Source organism: Egretta garzetta, unplaced genomic scaffold, assembly GCF_000687185.1.
Source record: "Egretta garzetta isolate BGI_Z169 unplaced genomic scaffold, ASM68718v1 scaffold480, whole genome shotgun sequence".
NCBI lineage: Eukaryota > Metazoa > Chordata > Aves > Pelecaniformes > Ardeidae > Egretta > Egretta garzetta.
Genome location: NW_009258312.1, coordinates 41,310 through 65,108, shown reverse-complemented (window position 1 = coordinate 65,108; position 23,799 = coordinate 41,310). Strand labels below are relative to the sequence as shown.

Sequence of the window (23,799 nt, the reverse complement as noted above, 5' to 3'; positions counted from 1 at the left end):
GGAGATAGGGATAGGAGGGAAGAAAAGGGCAAGATGATGTTGGCAGTGTTCCCATTGTCCCCCAGCTGGAGAAGACTCAGATGAGCTCCAGGCAGCTCTGAAGCTTTCTGTGGCTGGGACCAGCACAAGTACAGTGGATATCTAAGAGTTTCTTTGACAATCTTCTCCTCAGATGCAGTGCCCATTAATGCATTACAGTTATGCAAATGTGCCAAACCATCCATATTTGAAATGAAAGTGTGCCTTACGTGGAGATGTTTGGCATGACTTGCAGTTGTCCCTTTCACATGTTTTTATCCTGAATGGTGTTTATTTCAGCCACAAAGAACCATGCTAGAGTGCAGGGGTTTTTTTTTATAAAAAGGGGTTTTGTATCCTTGAATGACTTAATTCTCAAAAGTACCTTGTTAAAAATTGGTGTCTAATTATACTTCTTTCTTGTGATGTCTGTAGGCTGACACTGTTATGAGAATGCTAATTGCCTTATCTATGGCTTCTAATTTAAAATCACTGTTAAATTTGTTTAAAAATCTATCTTTGATCATCCTTTTGGATTTAAATTCATTTGTCTCTGCCACCCCACCAGCCCAAAGCAAAGAAAGAACAAAGTTGAGAGAGAAACAGCAGCACCTTTGGTTTTGCCATAAATGGGATGTTTTTCTTCTGTATTCATAGCAAAATCCTGGGTTGCACTACTGCGTGGTAACTCAAATTACAGTTTTCACCCCCATGGCAGTAATTTTCTTTATTATCCCAGTGACAAATAAACTCACACTCTCTTTCTTATTCTTATTCTTATTCTTATTCTTATTCTTATTCTTATTCTTATTCTTATTCTTCCCTTTGTTACCACAATGGTAATTTTGTTGTTTATCACTGACATAAATGAGCCTAGAGTCAACTTGACACAAATTTGGCAAATTTCCACATATCTTATTATTTTTATTTTTCTCTGCTTTTTAATTTCCTTCCTGTTTCTACAGGGCATATTTGAATATTGCACTAATAATGAGAATGCTTTATAAGTTCATTAGCTCACAGTAGGAGGCATAGGGAGAGTGTGAGGCAGATATATCAGCTGTGAAGGTGGCAATCCATAACTTCAGAGCTTTAAGAAGGCTGAAGCTTAGATCAATGGCAGCAGGAAGAAAGCTTATGCTCGATCACGAAGGAGCTTTGCTGATGGAAAGTTTTAGAGGCATGACAGCCAATGCAGCCATGGACAGGAATGTACACTAGTCCAGCCATAAAGCACTGAAATTCCTTCTATTGTTTTACCTTCCCAATTAATTAAAAAAATAGTGTGTATGTGTGTATTTATATTATATTTTTATTTATATAGAATATCTATGTTTTATATAGATAATATTATAATTGTGTATAAAAAATTAAAGAATGTTCTTTCTTTTGGAAGATTTTTTTAAGATTTTGAGTTGTAGAGCATTTGGAATGACTGTGCTTAGGAAGGGTTAACCAACTGCATAGATAGAGGTTGAGGAAAACTGCTGGAGTTTGGGGTTCTTTTTATTCTGTAGAAGTGGATTTTATTGATGGCATATTTACATTGTAGCTCATTTCATATGCTTCTGTGAACAAGGAAAACATGATTTTAGGTTGAATTAACAGAATCATAACTTGTGGGATGTACAAATTAATCCTGCTGTGCTGGGCATGGTCAACTTTCATAAGCTGACCTTCATGAAAAAATTGGAGAGACCAGAGCAGAGCAAGAATAATAATTTAGCACCGAGAAAACACAACCTGTGGCCAAGATGAACAAACTTGGCCTTTTTAATGTGAAGAAGAGATTCATATCTGCAAATAGACAAAAGCTGGATGCAAGGAGGAGTACAATAAGCTGTTCTCCAAATTCATGGTGGGTAGAAAGAGAAATTATGAGTTTAAATTGCAACAGAGCAGCTTCACAGTGTAGAGAGAGTGGGAGAAATGCTGATACTGAAGGGCTGGTGGAGCTCTAGGCTGCCTCAACATGTTGAGGAATTTACACGGTGGAAGATTTTTAACTGGAGTATGTCAGGAATGATACATGAATGTAACTGAACTTTTTGGGGACTGAAGAGGATTAGGGTATCTTTGTGGTTCATCCCAGCCATGTGATTTTGCTGTTAGACTAATTATGGTCAGGAAAAAGATTCCACTTTTCTTTCTGGCACTTATTGCTCTAAATATAATTTGAGCAATTGAACAACCTTTTCCCAGAACATCTTGTACAACAATGTAGTACTTACTTAATGTGATGTTAAGAGTGTCAGAATTATACCCTTAGGCTTAAGTTAACTTGCATTTGAACTGCTGTGAGTAAAATAGCCGCACTGTGTGTGATAGATTCTTACTAATCTCACGTGGCCACTTTGAAATAATGATGGTTTTAGCTCTTAGAATTCATGTCTTTGTCCTGGCCAACTGTGAGAGCAAACCAAGGTCTCCTACAATGATTGCATCCCAGAAAAAAACAATCAAAACTCAGTTTCACTGAGTCTATGTGAAGATGCTTTGGGTTGTGCTTGCTTGTGCTTTTGGGACTGCAATAGCTCAGTTCTGACAGCTTCTGGCTGTGGAGGTAACGTAGGCTGAGAAGTAGTGCTTGGTCTGGGTTTTACTACAACTGGAAAAACGATTGGCTAAAAGCATGTGCCATGTCATATACAGCCGTGATTTGGTGGACTTGTTCATGGTAGCTTCCAATATTCTCAAATCCTCTTATTTGCAGTGAATTTTTCCAATTGTGTAATTGTATTTATATGTGAAAATTGCGCTTTTGCTGGGTGGCTGTTCATATATAGCAACATCTCTTTAAAAACAGGAAAAAATAATAGAGGCAACATAAGCACACAAATTGTATTACTCACAGGGCTTTACAGTTTTTAGTTTAGTCAAATTTTCAGTTATACATAAAGACATGATTTCCATTGTCATTAATAATTAGGCAATATTGCATTGGCAAATGCATGTCACATTTGGACACTTCCTTTCTTGGGTTTTCCTGAATGCAAGCCATTTGATTGTAATTGAATGTAGCATAAATTAATCTGGAATTGTTGTATTTCTGCAGAAAGAAATGGCTGGAATTTCTTTAGCATCACAGTAGATCCATTAGGAAAAAAAAAAAAAAAATCTTTCCCAAGAGAACTTTAACTCTCCAAAGGAATCTTTTTATGTACATTTAAGATGTGCATAAAGCTGCAGGTCATCAAGGAACTCAGTTTTCCTCCTGGACGTGAACCTCATTGCAGTTAAATACACATTCAGTCATGGTTTCCAAGTGCATGTAGACAGGGCACAGAAATTCAGCACTGCAGCCTACTGAGTGTGCTGGCACCTTCCTCCCGCTCTGGAGTGTCATGGTGAGCACATGGTGAGCAGCCACAGCTGGCTGCTTCCCAGGCTGTGAGGGCTAGAAGCCTTGACCATCTTACAGCTTTATCTTATTAGTCCCTTATCTTTTATTTAAAGTGCTCCTTCCTATGCTTTTCTCATCAAGGTAACCTAATTCTACAGGGGCATCACAGCTGCAAGTACCTGAAATTTAGCTGTGTGTCTTGTGGTGAGCAACTCTTGGCTGAAGATCCACCTTCTTGTCATGCAGGAATTGCTGTCTCTGGAAGTCCATCAGAAATTTAGTTTGAAGAACTGTTGTTGGTGTTGCAAGACAGTTTTGTCTAGTTAGGATTTTGTTCTTGTTCCCCACTACTACCACCTCCTTTCATTTAGTGGAGAGTGTTATTTTAGTAAATATTTTGAAGATATTTTTAAATTGAGAAGGAATTTTGGAAAGTGGTCTTTGGCTGTATGCAGAAACTAACACAGGTTTTTTGCTGTCATTTTTACATTAAGCTAATTACATAGTAGGCTTAAATAGAAAGAAAAAAAAAACCAAAGCAGAAGTCCTGGTTAGCTTAGAATCTTCTCTGTGTAGGATCAGATTGTGTTTGGGTTTTTTAATGTTTTGAAGCTCTTCTTAGGTGAGTGTGCCCACACTTAGAAAAGTTGAAGTGTGCTGAAACAGTTTGAAACATTTTAGATACATGTGCAGTTCCATATCATAATGGTATTGGTTTCCTCTTCAGCTTTAGTTTCCTCCTTCTGTCACTATTTGACAGAAGAGTTTTTTTGGATGCTGGTAGTAGGTGGTGCTCCTTGGATTTTTGATTTGTAATTTATTTTAGATTTCAGCTCTCACATCTAAAGGTGTTGGGAGCTTCTGTAAACTGACAGCCTAAAAGTGTGGAAGGGGCAGACCCAGAAATACTCAGCAGCAGTTTCCAACCACATCTGCTTTGCCAACACAAAATGAACAAGCGCGCCCATAACCTTTGGAAACCTGGCAAAAGCTACTTTGGAAAACATTGCAAGATCACGCTAATCAAGATCATGTTAAGTTACTGTTCTACTAATGAGTAAAGTCTTAGTTAAATTAAACTTTCAGATCTTTTCCTGTAGGAGAGAGAATTACAATAATACTATAATTACAAGCAGAAGAATCATCTAGCAAGGAGTGTGTGTGTGTGTGTGTGCATGCACACAGGAACATGTGGAGGGATTTATGTACTAAAAATATACTTGTCATATAAAAAATAAACATTGTTATATATAATTATGCTTTACCATAAATTGGATGTAAAAAAAATTGCAATGCAGAGTATTTTGAGAGTATGCAACAATGCAATAATGGATTTCTAGCAATACTTCCATCTCACTGTCATATCTGAAAGGTTTACTTCTCTTTTAAAATGAGATGTAATATACTTGTTCATGCTTATCTTTGGTTGACTTCAACAACACTTGTGTATTTCTACATTTAACTATAACTGGAGACTGAATTTTGGACTTTATTTTACTTTTTCTGTTCTTAGGCATTATAAGGCTGAGTTCCAAACTATGGCATTTTTATATCCAAATTAAAAAAAAAAACAGACAGACATAAGGTTTTGTTCTGACCATTGCAGGAATAGTCCCACAGAATGACAAGAACATTGAAGTAGTGTTGTATCATGTTGGGGTTTTGTGGGGTTTTTAAAAGACATTTTAATATACATGAAGTAATAGAGCAAACCAGCAACTCCATGTGTTCTTACTGTCAGAATACAGATCTGGAATTCAGAAAGGGTTTTGTTCTCACATGTAGTTTGCTTTGAGTGATGGTGAGACTTCTAGTTCACTTAACCTATTTAAAAAAATTGTATCAGACATGGTTTCTCTGCCATATATCATTAGAATGAATAAGAGTGGGGATAGGTTTGTTGTAGTATGCACAGAGAGAAATTTAAGCTGACTGAGCAGGAGCTTACGGTGTATGTGTGTTTATATATGAAAATTTATTTTTTAACTTTTTCAGTTTTGCAATTCTGAATATATGTTGTAATAAAGCAACAAATAAAACTTGTTCCTTTCTTTTAAAATAAACTGCAGGTACACCATTTCAGTGTGAAACTATTTCTTGAGTAAGTTTGGGGTTTTTTTCCCCCTTTCTTGTCTGCTTATGCTTTCGGACATTTTTATGGGGCTCAAGAGTTGAAACCTCAAAATCTATTTAACTTTCAGTAATTTTCTGGGAAGTTGAAAGTGATGGAGAGACATAGCTTTGAGGATCTGATGCACTGCCTACTTCTGTCACTTTTACTATAACTTAATTCCATCAGTTCCTGTGAATTTACACCTTTCCTATGCCTCTGTAAAGCTGAGATTTACTTCTGTATTAGCAGCAGTTTAAAGGAGTTTATCCCCTGCAGCAGCTATATTCACTGACAGAAACAAAACGTATTGCAACACATTCACTATGTCACATAGCACAGACTGTCACGCTAGATCTTCTACTTATAATGAGCTTTGTACTTACAAAAGGAGGCTATTTGTCAGCCCTAAAATTAAACCTGCCTTTTTACATAGTGATGCAGAAACTGTAGTTCACCAAGGTGCTACTGAAACTCTATAGGAACATCATGTAGGGTAACAGAGTTGCTAAATCCTTTTTGTCATTCAGCTCTTCTGCTTTCTAGAGATAGCCAGCAGCTGTGCCAGCTGTGTGGGATAATTCTCTCTTGATCTTTACGCAGTCAGAAAGTAAAACAGGAGTGAGAACATCTGCTTCCCTCAATCAGTAAAGAGCCATTGACATCTAAGAGAAGCTGGCTCTTTCCAACTTTCAACTAACTGTCTGGAACTGGAAAAAGCTATTCTGTAAACTGTTTTTCTGAACCATTTGCTTTTCCTCAAATGTTTGAGACAGAAGATCCTAAAAACACAGAAATGTGTGTGGTCTCAGTTTGATCTGTATTATTCAGGTGATTAAACTTTAAAAAGACTACAGCATCTTTTTGGTGCTCTTCTCTTTCTGTTTTTGATTCTTCTTGTACATAACTTTTACCTGTCTCTAGGTCCTTGGATCACTGTTCTGAGCAGGTTTTCACCACTTATTGCTTGTAGACAGTTTTTTGATGCACTATGAAAGCATGTAAAGTGTGAGGAAGCTATTTGTAGGGTGGTTTTTTCCCCCTCTCTTCTCCTCAGAAAGAATATAAGTAGCATTTTAAAAAAAACCCCAACAAACAAAGCTACGTGTACTATGCTAGAAATGGCTTATATGGAAAATCAGGGCATTTGCAAGTTTTACTTTTTACTTGGAAGGTCTTGAGGTTTAATACTATTGTGAAGTCCCTTAAGAGTATATATATTATGTGTTTGGACCAACTACCAAGAAAGCAAATACATGTCTTTGGCATTTTACTTCTACTGTCTTGAAAAGCAGAAATCTATTGCCCTTGTGTCTTCACCCACCCCCATCTTCCAGAAGAAATCACAACTAAAAGAACCTTCTCTCTCTCTCCACCTCCCCCCGCCTCTTTGTAATTAGATATACATGCAACCATTTCTCTTTATTCGCATGTGAACACTGTAGACTTTATGTCCAAATTTTGCATTTTGCTGACTTGTTCTTTCCTGGCTCTGTTAATTTTTTTACTTCTTTATTATAACCTTTATCAATTTTCTAATTTAAGCTGTTTTGATTCTGCCATGGTCTCTTCCTTGTATTCTGTTTTCATTTTCTTCTGTGTTTTAAGGTATTTGGGTGACTTCTAAAACAATGTTCCTTAAGTGTTTGTCCTTTCATCTATTCTAGGTATTCTCTAGGTTTCTTAATTTCTATTTTTACCTGTTCTCCTTCTGTCTTAAACACTACTGATCTTTTTGTGCAGCATGTCAAAAACCCATTTAAAAGAAGTACTAAATTATAATCAGTGATTCTTTGTTGTCTTCCTTCCTACATAATTTTCTACTTCTTCGACATTTTGCTGTCATGTCTTACTCTTTTCCACTTCACGTTTTCCTTCCCTTCCTGGTGCTTGCCACTTTTGTTTTGCTGTTTATGTTAGTGGCTACGCATTGCCATCTGAAGTCAACATGAAAGTCTCTTTCTGTCATGTAGTGTCTTCATACGCCAGAACATGATTGTTTGCTGTTTCCTATAGCATCTTAATTACCAGTTATTTTGTCAGTATACCAACTTCACTTATCCCTTCATTTTGTTTCTATATTCCTGTTATGTGATTTGTACATTACTGTTCCTTGCACTAGAACCTACCCTTTCATTTTTGTTTATTCCCATAGTCTTTAAGTATGCATCTACATATGATAAAACCTGCCAAAAACCTATCACGCACTCATAAAAACACTTTTCACAAATTGAAGTTATTTAGAATATCCCACTCTTTTGTCTTTATTTGAAGAAAGATCTTAATTTCTATTGTTTAGTGTTCAACACGGTGTTGAAGCTTAACGAATGCCGGCTTATTCAAAAGCAGCCTGTTCTGTGTTGTAATACTAGCGACTACCTACCACTTTCTATTTCTGCCAGAAAGAAGAACAGAAGGAAGGGTGTTGAATCTAAACCCTTTAATTTTCTATAAAAATATTCAGAAGGGATAAATGAGTGTCTAATTAAACAACGAAACTTGGTTTTGTCTTCCATATAACACTTGCTAGTATTTTTTGCTGAAATGTACTAGTGTCTCTGTACAAAGATTGGTGTGTCTTCTTGAAAGGAGCAAACTTAGAGAAGAATGTCATATGGCCCTACATAAAGAGCTGGATACTACAAAGACAAAATTCCCTTGGTTTTCTGAAAGCATTTAGAAAATGAAAACACCAAACTTCTGGGAGACTATAAGCAGCATTTGTCATCTTTTTGTCTTGACCTGGAATGTATCTGTTAAAATTTGTGACTTGGTATCACAACAATTATACACTAACACAGTTGCTATTTTGTGATTACATTTAGGTAGCATGTAGAGAGTTAGAGAAATTTGTGAAGAAAATGGGTGATGAATTGCTTACGAAATCTGCATGAAATGTCTGAAAATAGGCACAGAGTCTCCTTGATAACAAAATAATCTGTTGACCTTAATTTTTTGGAGAAAGGGGAAATGTTTTGGAATATTTCACAATTTAAGTAAAGTGTCTAATTCTTGTACAAAATTGACTTTAGATGCTGTAATAAACACATAAAATTTTCCAAGAAATTATTTCTCTTGTAGCACCAACAAGGAGATTCTCTTTATACATAGGTAACAGACTAGCTTTGCATTCAGACCACATCAAAATCTGCTTTTCTTCCCGCATCTTGATAGTTGCTTAGAGGCATTTAAATGTGTGTGTGTGATCAGTCACTCATCATCAGAGCCCAGCAAAACAGCTCTTCCTTATGGACATTTGAAATAAAGCCAGTCTTAGCAAGGAGATTGCTTGCAAGAATTGCCAACAAATTAGATGAATTTTTAGAGTGGATATGAAGTCTGGTTAAACATTTCATTTTAGCAGCTGATTGATTGATTCCAAATGAAAAAGCTGTACCATCTGGTCCTTGGAAAACAAAGAAGCATTACACATTCCTTTTTTAAAAAATTGCATATAAAAATATTTATATAATTTACCAATTATATATATATTTATAACATTACCAGTTTTACTTTATCTATGCATAAAATGATTTAATTCATTCATATATAATACACGTAACTTTGTAATAGTCATACATTTCAAAGAAAATACAGGAATTACTAGAAAAGCTTCTATCTGCAATGCTTATCATTATGTCTCAACTATTCATCATAACCCAATTTGACAAGCAGTTTTACAACTTGAAATAGAAAGCAGTATAGAGAGGTCAAGGAATAATTGAAACAAAAACCTCTGCTACATCAATTAAACTTCATCCAGTAAATATTGTGAAACTTTAGACCTTGCTGGAACAGAGTATTGGTTGTGTAGATATGTAATAGAGTAACTGCAGAGCTGTGTAGAGACAGGTATTGCATGTAGCAAGAAATTTCACAAGTTTGAAACACAGTGTTATTCTGAGTTGTAATAAAACCTCAAAAATTCTAAAATTTACAGAAGGAAAACTCATAAGCTTTTTTGTGTATCTCTTCAAAGAAAACTAAAGGGAAAATTATGTTGGATCAGTGGAAGTGTCTCCATTTATGATGTTAAACTTAAACCAGTATATAAACAAATTTCTGAACCAAAGTATTTTAAAAAATGGTTTAAAGATACTCTTGAAAAAATGTGGTTGTTCCTCCTTCCCTCCTCCCCCCCTCCCCCCCCCAAGTTGTTGGAATTCTCTTCCTATTCTTTCTCTCACATGCCAAAAAATTAAATTGTGTGCCTCAAGCTTTTAATCATTTCTATATCTTTTGGAAAGATGCTTTGTTTTCTGTGACTGTTAGTGACATTACTTTAATCTCGAAAGTATAGTTCTTGATATATAAATAAAGTCAATTTATTGTCATTATGGATGTTTTGCTCCAGGATATGAAGATCCTTACTGCTGTGTTTTATTTCATTCCAGCCATTTATGAACTCTCTTGTGAAGCATACAAACACTTGGGCAAAACTTCAAATTACTACTGGATAGATCCAGATGGCAGTGGGGCACTGGGACCTTTGAAAGTTTACTGCAACATGACAGGTAACTGCATTGTATTTGCTAATTCAATTTATTCTTTTAATGTAGTTGGGAGAAGGAGCCTGTTCGCAATTCATATTTCTTGGCAAAAGAAAAATAATTGCTAAGAGCTTTTCATGAGAGGGGTCATCAGATCTGTAGTCACCATTCAGTATAGTCTGAGCAAGGCAGTAGTTAATCCATTTCATAAGCTTTTTGAATCACAGCTATTAATTAGGCTTAACAGGCCCTAGTATCCTCAGTGGTGCATCATTAAAATATATATATATATGCATATATATATATATATATATGTGACTATTTACCAAAGCTATTGCATATCAACATATTTGTAATTCAGTAATGTCTGTGGTTCATGGGGTACTGTAGAAGGCAGGTTTTTAGAAATGTCAGACTTTTATTTCTGTCCAGGTATTGCTGTCTTTCACATACCACCATAGGCAGGGAAGAGAAATTAATTACAAGAGAAACAAAATATTTGAGTTTAATTTTTACCTTTTTTGTGTTTTTAACTGGTGTTAAAAGGACATATCTTGTTTAACTTCTGAGACAATATATATAGCTGCATTAACTTCTTTTGGTTTTGTTGCATGTTTTTTTCCCTGATTCTAACAGCTTTGCATGGGTAATTTCCCACCGGGGCAGTCTCATGGAAGATATCCTGTCTTAGTCATCTGCGTTGCCATGCTGAGGCAGAAAAATATGTTAATGAAAAAAGGAAAAGGGGGCAATTTTCTGCACCAGGAGTATATTATTTCGTTGGTCTGTTAATGCATGACAATTGCCTCAGCACTTTTTCCTGATATGAAATATTGGGTAGGTGGTACAAGAGACATGTCCCCTGACTTCCCTCAAATGTCTACATAATAAGTTTAAATTTCAGTCTGTTTACATTGGAAATCTGGCATATGTCTGAGTCCTCAGACTTCAGCATCAGCAACATGAACGTGAAGGTGCTATCGTAAGCTGAAACAGTAACTCTGCCTCTTTAGAGATCACAGTTGCTGAAGCTCATGTAGCTTTTCCTGGAGGCAGAAGCCTGTACATGCCTGGACCTGTGGGGTGGGTTTGATCCAACTTGGATTGGAGAAGCTGGTGGGGGGGGCGGAAGGGGGAAGATGACTTGAAGGGGGATGCATGGCACATGCAGAAGACCCTAGATCAAGTATTCACACGTCGGCAGCCTGTCAGAGAACACGAGAAATCCATTGGTTCACATTTCCATTAATGTCTGCATTTGTCGAATAAATGTATACCTAAAAAGGAGCCTGATCTGAGCTCTGGGAGTGCCATCAGTCCTTGGGCTGGAGAGACAGGCCAGCCAATCTCTTCTGATACACAGGTGTAAAGGCAGTCTTTCAGATAAGCAGATCCTGACCCATTTAGGGTTTTTAAAATCATAACTAGCACCTTGAACTATATCAGTAACTAATCAGGCAGGAATTGTAGGGACCAACGCCAAGAATTGCTGATATATTATAGTGATTTCTGCTATTCAGAAGAACCACCGTGTTCAGCACTAGCTATAGCTTTTGGGAACTCTTCAAGGGTAAATTTGTAAATTAAAACTATACTACCGTAGTGGTGTCAGGCACAAAACTGTACACCTATCCAGTACCACAGTATTGCTTATTCATGGTAAATATAAATATACAGCAGAAAGTCCTAGTAGCTTGTCCAACACTGGGGAAAAAACAGATAAGAAAAGTAATAGTAACCATTTCATTTTACTAACGTTTCTTGTCTACAAAACAATTTCTAGAGTACTTAAGTGTGACCTTTTCCTAACCAGTGCAAGGAGATCATGAACACTAGGATAGATTGTTTAGTGCTCGTTCCTTTCATTTGGATATGAAGCATGCTGTGGAAAAATGCAGTTTTCTGCTGAATCACTCTGATAGCAACTCTTTGCTACAAGAAAAAGGCATTTTGCACTAATATCCATGAAACGCTTTAAATTTTAGAAATAAGAACCCAACAGAACTATTTCTTCATTAAAATGCAAATGACTGCAAGAATTATGTGAAAATTGATGCGAAGTAATTTTAATCTCTGCTTCTACAAACTGGAAGGCCACTCTGACAATGCTCTCAGATAGCTTAGTAAAGCACATCTCCTATATACATACTTTGTAGTACCTATACATTGCAGCTGTTACAGCTTTCATTTACTTTTTGTTAGTGGTCATCTTAAAGACTGAAGACTGTGGAGGGTAAAGAGCAACATTTTTAGGAGAAAATTCACAACACCTAAATCTTTTTCTGAATCATTAAGAGCATTATTAATAATATACATACAAGAGAAGCGACAAAATGAGGTTACTTGAGGGTTTTACTTTGCTTCATCAATAACATATTTCTGTAGCATGCTGTAGCAATGATGCATATCTTGTCATATAACAAAAGGCACTATAGCATATTTGAATAAGAGCAGGATTCTCAAATAATTTTAATATCAAAATTATGCAGGTTTATGGTATTACTAGCAGTATATTTGAAACGGGACTTAAACTAGCTGAATTATAATTAACGTTTTTTGTGAACATGAAACTAAGTAACCTACAGATCTAGCTATACTGAATGGTATGTGGAATATACTAAATGAAAAAAACCTCTCCTTCACATGTCAGAGTAGTGATATTTTATTTTTGTAGAGATGTCTTTAACTGTATTTCCCTCTCTAGCCTGAAAGTCAAAACTAAATGTTCCTATTAAACCATTTTATTAAACAAACATCTCTATATTAAATTACTACTCAAGATGCTAATAGACATTTTAAATATTCCCTGTTTCATTCAGGTGGAACTAGGAAGTAAGAACATCTTAGTGAATAAAAAGGTAATGTAAAATGTAACTTGCTTATTTGGTTCCTAGGGAAAACAAGTCCACAAGGTTAGGGTTAGAAGCAAAGCTAGTATCAAAGCTAGCTAAAAAGCTACTATTTTAGTAGCCACTAAAACAAAGTGGCTTAGTTATGTACTGCTTTCACACTTACTGTAGTATAGTTTTACTGGTGCAAAATGTTGGAGAGTAAGCTGCATTCTCACTTGAGTATAAACATTCAGGGGCAGGGGCAGTATTCTGAAAAGCCACTTAAACTGTATATTTAAATTTGCATCTTTAGCCCTTTAAGGTACTGTATCACAAATACTGAATCACAAATTTCCTTATTTCATCATGCCAGCTTTTCACCTACAGATTCTATAGTCAGAAAGTGTTAGGGTTCCTAAATGTGACAAGAAAGTATTTAAAAAAAAATGCAGAGAGAATTATGGTGCAGTAGACAGCTGTCTGGGCATATTTCTGGGCATAATCCATGTCCATCTTTAGTGTGTCTTAATTTAGTAAACTGGCAAATGTCATGGTGAGTCCTGCCCTTCATAGATGTTGCTGTGGTAACTAAAAATTATTCTGGTTTCTAAGATGTCCTGGCAATTCAATACTGCAGTCAAAGTCATAGGAATACATAGGTGTGTGTGCTCCCCACAGCAATTCATGGTCTCTACAAACAACTCTCTATCGTCAAAGAAATCCCAGAGCCTCCCCATTCTCTTGTCCTTGTCTTTTTCAAATAAACCTTGCATTCACAGTGCTGTGTTTTGATAATGAAGAGGAACCAAGCACTTACATTTTTATGTCCTCATAGTGGAATTAAAATGTTGGGGATACCACATTTAAGTATCTGTTCCTGCTGCAATAACACAGCTTTTCAAAATCTAGGGCATTGCAATAGATGTTCCAAATACTTATCAATAGGAGCTATGTGCATTTTAGGAAGCTCTTCTTTTTTCTCCATTTATGAAAAACAGTATTGAAAATGCTTAGAGTTGGAAAGTTGGAACTTTTCAAATTAATGCACTTATGGAAAAATACTCCTTGAAGTTTAACCGTTAGAATGCATTTCAGCTTAGCCCAGCTTGTGATCTTAGGCCAACAGGGAACTCATCCAAAGCTCTGTCAGCTTAAGGCCAAGATCTTACCTTCTTTCAGAGGCAGGTCCACAATGCAAATTTGGACTCTGTGTTCAAGCAGGTTTCACCAAAGATGGAGAGTTCTTATCTCAGTATCCAATTTAAGGCCTATCCTGTTTTCTCTTTAATTGTCATTAGAACAGTAGCTGCAGTGGAAAGACCTGCTCTTTTAAGATATTTGTTGGAAGATGCAAACTCTGAGTATATTAGAGCTTCACCTCATGCTCTGCGTGATATTTTGTATTTCTGAATCTCTAGGCTTGATTCAGTTTCCTCTGGCAGTTCTTGTTTCAGTCCCATGGAGAAAGACACAAGAAATAATTTAATATTACTCCCTATTTTTTGTGTCTTTCTTTTTTTTCCCCTCAGCCCAAGGAGGATGGGGAAAAGGTGTCAGAGCAGTAAGTTTACCCTGATCTTATTTTGTGCATTTGTCCTGCAAGAATTTTCAGAGTGGAGAGTGGGGAATAAGCAGAGGAACAATGCACAGGGACCGTAAGTACTTAGTTTTTCATCCTAATGGCTGTATGAGACATCAGTGGGAGAGGCAGACCAGTGCTTCTGTAGATCCTTGAGGCTTTATGCTGAGCATAGGGAAATTGTAGTCTTTCTGCTGTTCCTTCTGCTTCATAATTTAGACCACTGACGCAAATCAGAACTGAAAGGTTTCATAATCTGTTTTACCAGAAGTGTCAGTTAATTCTTTCTATTGGTCCTGGAGTCATTATACCTCTGTGATGTGGCTTTTATCTCATTTCAGGATCCAAATAGCTACAAGCATAATGGCTCCATTTGAGTGGTACTTACCCTATCGCCTTTTTAGTACAGTTCTTTTGCCTAAAGCTGCACATCTTAAAACACTTTGAGAAATCATTATGCATATTCATAGCTGCCTCATTAAGGTCAAATGTATGGCATGGCTTCTCTACCCACTCTCTCCCTTCCTCCTTTCTCTCTCCACTTTTTTAACAGAAGTGGCACATGTAATAATTACTGCAATGACTTTGTGAGTAGACATTAAACAACCATAACTGTCGTATCCTGTGATTTTTCTGTCTTCTTTCCGTAAATAGTGGGTCACTGGAGTGCTTTTTACTATGACATATGTAGAAACATATGGCATGAATATAAATGTGCCATTCATCACTACATACTGATGAAAAGTGCCCCAGCAGCTGTAAATGTTTAATTCTATCACACATATCTGTATAAATTAGTTTTTCAGATGAGACATTTTGCCTGAGAACTGATTTACTGAACTTGCAAGGTACCAAAACTTTTATTCATACTTGTATGTATAAATGCATTTGAAACATAAAATTTTGACCAATTTAATTCAATTAAAACAAGTAAAGACTTTTTTCTGTGTATTTTCTCCAATTTGATAGAAGAAGGAATTAATACTTTTTAGTTGTTAACTCAAATAGAGTAAATTGGCACGCATTTAAAGGCAATAAACAAAATTTTGTCATTGGCCAATGGTAAATTGTTGCATGACAATAAAAGTATAGAGACCTTACCCAGTGTAATCTCAGTGCATAAAGCTTCCTATACAAATGTTTAAAGTCTTTTACCTAAAATACAGGAAGGAAAAATGGCTTCAGTGTTTCAAATGTGTCATATGAAATGACATTTTGATTTTTAACATCTCTTAAACACTTTTCCTTCAGTTGTAGAGCTTTGTTTTGGAGGCTTTTTAATGAGCTTGTCAAATATTTTTGCAAATTAAAATAACATTTGAAAGGTAAAAAGAGGAACAACTAGTTAAGATGGATTGAGACTGCTGTTGCAGATTATCTAAGCTTACTTCCTTGAAGATGAAATAAGACCAGAAACAAAAGGAAGAAAATGGAGGGGGTACGTGTGGAAGGGCAAAAACATCAAGCCATTTAAGACACTGGTTTTGGCCAGTTGTCTTATCAAGGTAGACTCTCTGTGTAAAGAAGGGGAAAAAGATGCTGAGGAAGAAGGAAAATACTAGTCACTGAAGCATCAGAGTATTGTGTCTGGAGCAGCATCTCTGATGGCAGACTTTCTTCCTAAGGTGAGTTCATCCTCCTAGTGTCAGAGTAAAATAACAGACCCATGAGAGGCTTGGACACAGTACAGACTATGTTTATGTCTTTGCCTGTCAAGTAGGCTGAAACACCCTGCACCTGAGTTTTAATTCATTGATTTTTTTTTCATCTGTTCTTATTTACAAGGCATGCCCTTTGTATTCTGGGTTTCATTGGTACATAATTTTGTTTAGCATTCAGCTTTTTTATTATTTTTAATTTATTTTATAATTTGGTTTTCTTGTGAAAATGCTCATTGTGGTACTTAACTGTATCTCAACAAATTTGGCTAATGCCTTTCCTTCCCATGCTCTGGAGCACAGTACTGATTGTTGGTACAAAGGTGGTCATGGCTGTTTTTCCAGCTATATGTAAACTTTCGACTCAGCCTCAATCAGTTCACAGACTGTAATTGCCAGGCTTTAACTGGACTCATCTTGATTAGATGCAGCTTGCTGTCTGGAATCCTTCTGGAATAAATTAGCATGGTTTTCTGTTTCTCTGTTTGTTTGGTTTTTTGCCTCAGGTTAACACTGAAAAATGATGTTGTTAGGCACTCCTGAGCTTGGCAGTTACTTGGGTTTGACTGGTTAAAGCCACTGTCTAGATAGCAAGGGATGAGTGAGCGTAGGCTGTTGCTGTGTACTGTGACAGTGTGTTGAGTTTGCCATATTGGCAGGCTTTTAAGGATGGAAGAAGAAAGAACTACAGGCTACTCAGCTCTACCGATAAAACCACACTTGAATGCCATGTCATTATGAGATTGTTTTTTATTACTTTAATGTTCACAATTTAAAAATACACTGCCATAGAAACAGTTTCCATATGGAGATGAAGGTTTTAATAATCTTTGGGCTCATCTTAATATAAAAAAATGTAGAATTTGTTGAGAAAACAGGATGTGAATCAACATCTTATGACTTCACTAAACAAAAATGCAGAGTCATATCTTTAGGGTTTGCACAGTAAATCACATCAGACCCACCTGATTCTAAATCATGTTAGAAAATCCCTAGATATTTTCTCTAGTCACTCTTGCAAGTGTGGAAAATGAAAAGATAGCTCAGTGTGTAACTGCAGAGAAAATATCTAAACCATAAAATGAAAAATACCTTTTGAAGTCTTACCCCCAGGAGAAGGTTCTTGATTTGCTCTGTTTCAGTAGAGGACAAACTTTGTCACTGGCATTTAAGGTAGCTTCTCAAGTCACCAAGTAATAGGAACACTTCCTACTGTCTGCCTACTTTCTTTTGTTTCTTCCCTTTCTTCCTGTCCCACCTCAAGCTCTGAACTTTCATGAAAGAGAATATAGGAATAAAATTTTATGTCATGTCATCATCTTGACATATTTCAAGTGCTCAAAGTGGGAGCATGAGCATCATAGACATAAGGCAACTAAATGTGCACTGACCTCAAAGACTGAGAACAAATTGTCATTTGAGAATGACATAGCAGTAGTTAAAAATCAAGCAGAATCATTGTTTTGCCAAATTAGTCTAGGATGAGGAAAAAATCCTGACATCATCTGCAATCAGAAAATATTCTTCATTTGTTGGAAACTGAGCACTGAACAGAAATTAGAAAACAACAAATCTTTTTAGAACTTTTTGTGCATTGCAAGACCCCACAAGCCTGTATTTCAAGAAATATGTCCATAATTGGCAGGGAAGAAAAAAGAAATGGTTGGAAATAGGATGGTGAAGGGTACCGTCTTCCTTAAACTGTTACTGTGAATGTTGGAAGCAAACATTTAGCTCTGGATTCACTCCCACACACATGTGCCCTACTGGAGATGTGAGGAACTCAGCCCAAGCTGCTTCAGGCCTGTGATATGCTTCAGTTATCCCCAGAAAATTGCCCCTGTAGAGAACATTATTGAAAGCTTGTGTTTTCTGTAAAACTTTTATTTCTGCTTTTGGTCACTTCAGCTAAGCTAAGGTTAGACAGTTAATTTACCCCTGAAATTATGGCAGAAGTTGTTGGTTTTTTAAAAAAAAATTTATTTTATCTTGATGGTAATATTTTCTGTGGGTTTTTTCTGTTGTTTGGGTGGATACAGGTGTTGAGCGTGTGTGTTTCTGTCTACCCCCTACATCACTGGGGAAGCTTCTCTATGCTTCTCTGGGCTTTGAGGAACAAGCCCAGTGAGCCAGCTGTACTGCATCACAGCCTGGTAGGTGTGAGTCACTGAGTTCAGGTGGGGATTTCTGGTGTGCAGAAATACTTTTCCATGTGTGCTTCTTCCTTAACGCTTTTTTGTCCTTCAAAGAATGGCTTCTCAGTAAGTCATACTCAGAGCTGGTTGTTTCCAACTGCTAGTGCTGTCTTGTCTTGTTGATAGGCAGCAGGACTAGGAAGAAAACCACTTACCTGCTCTAAGTATTCTTTCTGATGTCAATTTCTTCGAAGCTGAAATCAATATAACTAAAAGATCACAGAGCAGATGAGTTTAAAGGAAACATTTAAAATCCTGTTCTGATGGCAAATGGTGTATTAAGTTCACTTATTACTGAGATAGATAATCAAATGATGAAAAGATTCAGACAATTTTAAAAAGAGAGAAGAGAGATTCATTCCACTTTAAAATTCCCAACCAGTAGTCAGGGTGCAATGCTGCACACTGTTCTGTAATTCTCTAAATTAATTTACCTAGAAGGGCAGGTTAGCTGTGTTGTTACTGTTGCTGTTAAAAAATCAGGCCTTCTTGCTTCCTCCTGTATGCTTTAACAGATGTTTTTTGAAAGAAATTATTTGGGCAATGAATAAGCTGCAGTAGACATCCATTTTGATCTGTACATAGGCATACACAGAGAGGGAAGGTACTGCTGAGGCAGGTTCCCTACCCAGGCAGGAGGTGTACAGAATGACTCTCCAGTGACTCCCTCCCCAAACTTACTAACAAGTGAAGTTAGTGCAGATTATGTAGGAGTGTGAATTTACAGTGTTTCAGAGAGCTTGTGTGAAGGCTGGTTTTGAACACTCCTAGTAAATCCCAAGATTACATATGTTTGCATTTTATCACTTAGAATTAGTCTTGGCGGTTTTCTACAAAAAAAAACCCAAATATGCAGTAACTATGACGTGAATTTGCAGACAATATTTTTACTAATTTCCAGAATGGGCACTTAGTACATGTTTTAGGGCAGCATCAGAATTATGCTGTCAACTCACCTCCATCTCCATTCCACATGGTGAGAGACAGATAGAACTGGGGCAAAAGCCTGTAGGGTGATGGCAATAAGGGTGAAAAGGTCTTAAATCTGGGATCATCTGGGAATTGGACATTTTTTTATCTCCAAGGCCACAGCAAGCAGTACTTCCTCTGAAAATATGGTAGTCAGTCAGAAGTTGCTATGAAAAGACTGCTTATGTCCATGAAAATCAAGGAGATTTTACTTACCTACTGAAAAACCTACTGAGATTATCACTTTCTCCATAGCATCAGAAGGTGAAGAATGGTTGAAAAAAGCTGTTACAACTTAAAATCAAACCAATGATAGCATTCCACATGGTTTAGTGAGCAGAGTCCAGCCAACAGGGGCAAAAGATAAGGAGTCTGTGAGACCTTGTGCAGTGACTAGGGAACAACTACAGCTGGACAACTTCCACGGAGCAAACTTTCAGATTTGGAATGGAAACTTGAAGATTATGCAGACCAGGTCTCTTGTTTAGAAAGTCTCACCTGCTCAGCGGAAGGATCTCCCTCCACTCATGTACTGGAAGCCAAGTCTGCCTGATTTCAGGCAGATGGTATATGTAAGATAGGATGCAGCTTGGCATTTCAATGTTACATTAGGGGTCTGTGTCTGCTTTTATTGTGTTTAGCGTTCATGTTTATGCTCCAGAATTAGCATGCTTTTTATGCTTCCTGATTTAGTGTTTTTTTCCATTTGCTAAGCGCAAGTTTTCTTTTTTTCAGGGAGCCTGAAAATATTGGCTTTATCTAGTATGTGTCTGTATTACTGTGTCAGGACATGCTTCCCTGAGTGGGAACTATTGAGGTAATGATCTTCCATTATCCTAGATGAGATTTATGAGACTAACTCTGCACACACTGAAGCATTCAATAGTAAGCAATTTAAGAAAATCCGTGAGAATAAATTATTCCCTTCCCTTCCAAATCTTATTATTGTGGGTTTTGCCAAAGTGGTACCCTAAACCTCGAGATATTTCTCCAAAGAGACTAGCTTTTCTTCTCCACTTTTGGGATGTACTTGTGCATCATAAATAGAAATCACTGTAGATTTTCTTTCAGACCAGCTTTGTCTGACTGCAATGGAATAAACCTGTCAGTAGTCATAAAAGAAAATTAAATATGTTTGCCAGCAGTAATAGGACAAAATACTGTCACAAAACAATTGGAAATGTCGATATTGTAAATCACTGGGTCAGAGATCTAGGACCACCACTGCAGAGCTGGATTCCCTTTTTCTTAACAATAGCCTGTGAAGAGGAATTAGTGCCCCCACAGAGGCATGGATATTCCACAGAAACTGCTTGGCAGACAAGTTGGGCGAGTTAGAAAGGCAAAGCTGACTTAGCTCTCCAAAGTCTGAGCCAGCAGAACTCTCGCCATGGCACTTACATGGGTCTAGATCAAATATGTTCCTGTCAGAAGCATTGGCTTCTACCTGAAGATGCTTTATTGCTAATGTTGATCTGGTAATTGCCACAGAACTGCTGAAATGGTTACTCGTGCTGTATGGTGAGCATCTAATGGACAAACAGCGGAGCCAAAAGCTGTACTGAGACTATTCAGGTGACTGACATCTCTGCTAGACAGAATAGACACAAATGGGGTAGAATCACAAGTATTTCTGGTCAATAGTTGTTATTAGCAAAAGGCCTTAGTCACAAATTTACTTTGTGCACTGGCATACATTCACTGCTTGCTTGTCTGTTTCATTGTATAAACTACATAACTGAGAAATGACAGATCTATGGGAAATAAAAAAAAGGACTATGAACCTACATAATTAACATTAATATTCAGAGGGATCTTCTGACATTTATTTCAGCAATCTTTACCAATTCCACTGTCTACTGGAGCTCTGAGTGGTTGCTTTGCTTCTGCCTGACACTTTTGCCATAATGGTCAGAGATTTTTGCTATAACTGCCATGTTAATATTAAAACCATGTTACTTAATGCCCAACTGTATTGCAAACCTACACTTTCCACTGCTTTGCAGGACTTTATGGCATCTGCAGTGGAAGAGAAGTGCTGCAGATGCCAGAGACCAGCAACCACGTTTTTCATTAAATCAGAGATAGAAGAATCAAATTAAAGTAGTGGTGTTTCAGTCTTCTTGCTATGCAGAAGTTTCTAATCAACCTTATGGGTTTTAGTAGTATACCAAGTGCCAAACCTAGACAATTTTTCAAGATTAGATCTTAATATTTTCAAATCAAATAATATTTCTTGAAGGTGTAGCTAGAATGAAGATATTATTTAACATCCCTTGGAGTTACTTCCTTTCCTTCCCTGTCCTTTTGTTTCCAGTTCGTACTGGCCTGTGAAATGTCTGCTATTAATTCGGTTGCTAATGCTTTAGTTCAAATGTATTTGTGATTAACATTTTAATACTGACATCAGTATTAAGTCTCTTCACATTCCACTTTTCAATAATATTTTCTGCTTCACATGGTCTGGAATTTATTTCTTCAGATTCACGAATAAGATTGCTTGTGGAGCAAATGTCAGTATAACCTATGTTGTTCTGGGCAAATAAAAAAAAGCAAACCTACATTCCGGACCAATACCGTGAATCTCTCGAGGTACTCAGTTCTGTCAGAATCATCTGTTCTTTTGTGTCTTTAAAAATGTTGATTTTATTTATTATTTTTTCTTGTAGGTAGGTTGGTTTTGGTTTTGTTTTAAGAAAATAGAAGGATCTTTCTTTTTTCTTTGTTTACAGCATATCCTTATGCCTGAGTGAATATCTGTCAAGTGAATGGAATAAAATAGACTTTTAAGAACACTAGACAGTTCACCATCCATTTTTTTTAAGAAAACTGGAAAGATTAGGAAAGAGTTTTCCATTATTAGGAAATTCATAAAACTTTTAAATTTTTGAGCTTTTATTTTTGGTGAATTTAGTGTTCACTGAACTTGTGTATTGGCCATGCATATGCCAATTGTGTAAATATCTTTTCAGGGATCACTTTACTTTTGGGTACTTATCTTTTTTTCACGGACCAAAAAAATGCTATAAGTGAAAGCTAGTTTTGATTCTAGAAACTTAGATTAGTTTTAATTCTTGAATTAATGATGGAAGATTGTTGTCTTACCATCACTTTCCTCAACTATCCAGATTGCATCTTTTGTGAGATTTTACTCATTAAGTAGATACACAGTGGATTACATTGAAATAAAACCTCATCTCTACCGAAATGTTTGAGTTATAACATCGGCTTCTCTGAAAAAGTTTTTTGAGTGTTAGCAAGTACAATTATTATCAACAATTTTGTTTGTAGTATGCACTGCATTTCCTCTGTGGGTTTGTGTGTGCATTCTTTTTGGAATAGACTAGAACAGTTGAGTTGGCAGGGACCTACAAAGTCCAGCTAGTCAAACTGCCTGACCGCATCGTGGCTGACCAAAAATTAAAGCATGGCATTACGGGCAATGTCTAAATGCTTCTTAAACACTAACAAGCATGAAGAACCGACCACATCTCCAGGAAGCCTGTTCCAGGGTTTGACCAGCCTCTTGATGGGTGTATAAAAAGCATGATCTTTCATCCTTCTTTGCAGCAATCTTCAAGGTGCATAGGGACACATAGGCAGTTGCTTTTTAGTGTTGGATTGCTGCCTGGCCAGCCAACTCCTTACTCACATCAGTATTATCAGCAACAGCCTTCCTCTTCACTAAATACCTGAAGAATTAAGTTTAAAAATCATCAGCAACCTTTATTCACACTCCTGGAGAGTAAAGCATATCCCCACAAACATCAGTCCTGCTAAACACTTCCTGACTTCTCCCAAGGATACATTCATTGTCTACATCATATTCTGGATTTCATGGCATCCATGTGTCATGGTTTAACCCCAGCTGGTAACTAAGCACCACACAGCCGCTCACTCACTCCTCACCACAGTAGGATGAGGGTGAGCATGGGCGGTCTTCCTTCCAAGGCCTGAATGTCTGGATGGTTTGACAGGGAGGCCCAGAAGCTGTGCCCTGGGCATGGCCACCAAGGGCAGGAACACCTCTTGGACACAGGGTCTGCCTCAGGGCCAGCACCCAAGGGCCTTCCTCCGAAAGAGGCTGGGTGGAGGGGTGTTGGGTGGGGCAGCACATGGGGGGGCCCCGTCACCCGCATGTCACAGTGCCAGCACCCGGCAACGCAGCAGTCACAATGCCCTGGGCCACTATAAAAGGGGGCATCCTCCCCTCTCCCGCTGCCAGAGATGGGCTGGCAGCAGCCTGAAGACATCCGAGAGGAAAACCTTGAGTCGATGCTGGAATGCCTTGGTGGGGGCTGAGGGAGGAAGACCGGAGGCTGGACGAGGCTGCTGGAGGTTCTCGGCTGCAAGGCCAGCTCCCAGCAGGGCCACACCGCAAGCTCATCTGATGGATGGAAATCCTGCTTCAGCCTTCGGGAGACAGACGCAAGCCCCTCAGAAGATGAGAAGAACCACCAAGCCCTGGAGGTGCCCCAGGCTATCATCGGGCCTTTTCAGCTGGAGACCAGCGGCAAGACCAAGGGAATGCCTTCTGGCGCAGCACTGCAGTACTCACCGTCCTTATCCCCCGTGGAGCCAGGGGCAGGAGCCGGAAGGAATGGCC

General features: G+C 37.5%; 1 protein-coding gene across 1 annotated transcript in view; it reads left to right on the top strand.

Moving 5' to 3' along the window:
- LOC104126726 (contactin-associated protein-like 2) overlaps nucleotides 1–23,799 on the top strand; it is an 838,919-nt gene that overhangs the window by 800,368 nt on the left and 14,752 nt on the right. The window contains exons 12-13 of the mRNA XM_009639331.2: nucleotides 9,866–9,985; nucleotides 17,175–17,182. Coding sequence (XP_009637626.2) covers nucleotides 9,866–9,985; nucleotides 17,175–17,182 — 128 coding nt within the window. The remainder of the gene's footprint in view (nucleotides 1–9,865; nucleotides 9,986–17,174; nucleotides 17,183–23,799) is intronic.